Source organism: Procambarus clarkii, chromosome 17, assembly GCF_040958095.1.
Source record: "Procambarus clarkii isolate CNS0578487 chromosome 17, FALCON_Pclarkii_2.0, whole genome shotgun sequence".
Taxonomy (NCBI): Eukaryota; Metazoa; Arthropoda; class Malacostraca; order Decapoda; family Cambaridae; genus Procambarus; species Procambarus clarkii.
The window spans coordinates 4,022,210-4,023,630 of record NC_091166.1 but is presented as its reverse complement, the minus strand read 5'-3'; the positions used below and the strand labels follow the sequence as shown (position 1 = coordinate 4,023,630).

Below are 1,421 nucleotides of genomic sequence, written 5' to 3'. Positions count from 1 at the left end.
CCCCCACACCCACCATGGAACCACAATTAGAGGTAGAACACCCAACAAGAAGCTATTGCTGATTAAGCCGGGGCCCCCCAGGTGTGCGTCGTGAGTATACGCCCCACAAACGCCACTTTAAGAACCGTCAGTCCGTCGAGATCGGGTTCAGTGACGAAAAGGGGATAGACAATAAAAGGTTCTCCTTGCTCGAAACGTTGGGTACTAAACTTCTACGGGTGCAAGAGTATGCCTCCTCAAGCACCCGGGCGTCAAAACAAAAGAAGGCCAAACGAATGATCAAAACAGGCACAAGGTCAGCAGGAAATGACAACGAGAAAAGAGAAGAGAGGGGAAGAAAAACGAAACAAAAGGAAAAGGAAAAGGCGTCCAGCAAAATTTATGAGGAAAACAGCAAGAGCACAAGGCTACAAAAGGACAGGGGGGACTACTCCAAGGAGCAACACACTCCAGCAGCCGCCCACCAAGCCCCCTCACGGCACCAACGAGCTGGACAGGAAGGGGGGGAATGAGATGAAGCAAATCGTTGAAATAAACATCCCACAGCAGAGTGCCAAGCACAGTACCCTGTGGAATGCTGGCACCAATTGAGTGGCTATCGGATTCTGCTCCATTGAGTCCGTTCTTGAAGGTAGTCATTTAATAACACTAAGATGGAGCCTGCAATGCCTAAAGCTTGAAGCTTCATTACTAATCCAGATTGCCAGACCCGATCAAAGGCTCCTGCTTTATCTAGAGCAACAACACAGCTGATCTTGGACTCATCCAGTGACTGATGCCACTTAGTGCAGAGATTTAGCAAGAGATCAGAAGCAGATCGGCCTTTCCCTAGAACCGTACAGTCGATTACAAATTAGCCGATGATGGTCAAAAAATTATATAATTTGCTGAGCAATTAATGATTCTAGGATCTTGCCAGTAATGAAAAGCAGTGACACAGGTCTGTAGTTACCAACTACTGAGCGGCTCTTCTTTTTGTGCACTGGAACAAAGTCTACCTTCTTCCATAAGGAGGGCCAAATTTCTTGAACTAGGCAGAGTTGGAAGAGGCACGTGAGAGGTGGAGCCAGGAGAAGGAGAAGTAATCTCGTACGCAGGTCAGCGCAGCTGCATAGTAATCTTGGACTGACCTTATCTGGCCCCACAGCTATGCTTGTGTCTAGCGTGTTAAGGAGATGGAGAACTTGAGCCTGCTTTATAACCACTTCAGTCATCCTAGACACAGTGCTTGGGGCAAGATGTGGAGGCTGACGCTCAGAATCAGTAACTTGCATCATGGCAGCAAAGTGGTTTGCCAGTAGAGCAGCCTTAACCTGATTGCTGGTTGCCACAGTACCATCTTCTCTGTTTAGAGGCGGGATTGTGTCCTCAGATGAGTACCCCTGTCGATTCTTCACCAAAGACCACCAGACCTTGGATCC

The 1,421-nt window shown here is 48.3% G+C and overlaps 1 protein-coding gene across 1 annotated transcript; it reads right to left on the bottom strand.

Annotated features, from left to right (window-relative positions):
• Positions 1 to 595: 595 nt before the first annotated feature.
• On the bottom strand, positions 596 to 1,277 carry LOC138365563 (uncharacterized). The gene is made up of 2 exons (XM_069326036.1): positions 953 to 1,277; positions 596 to 828 (listed from the first exon to the last, which is right to left on the bottom strand). Exons 1-2 carry the CDS (start codon positions 1,275 to 1,277, stop codon positions 596 to 598), a joined length of 558 nt encoding a protein of 185 aa, XP_069182137.1.
• Positions 1,278 to 1,421: the final 144 nt, after the last annotated feature.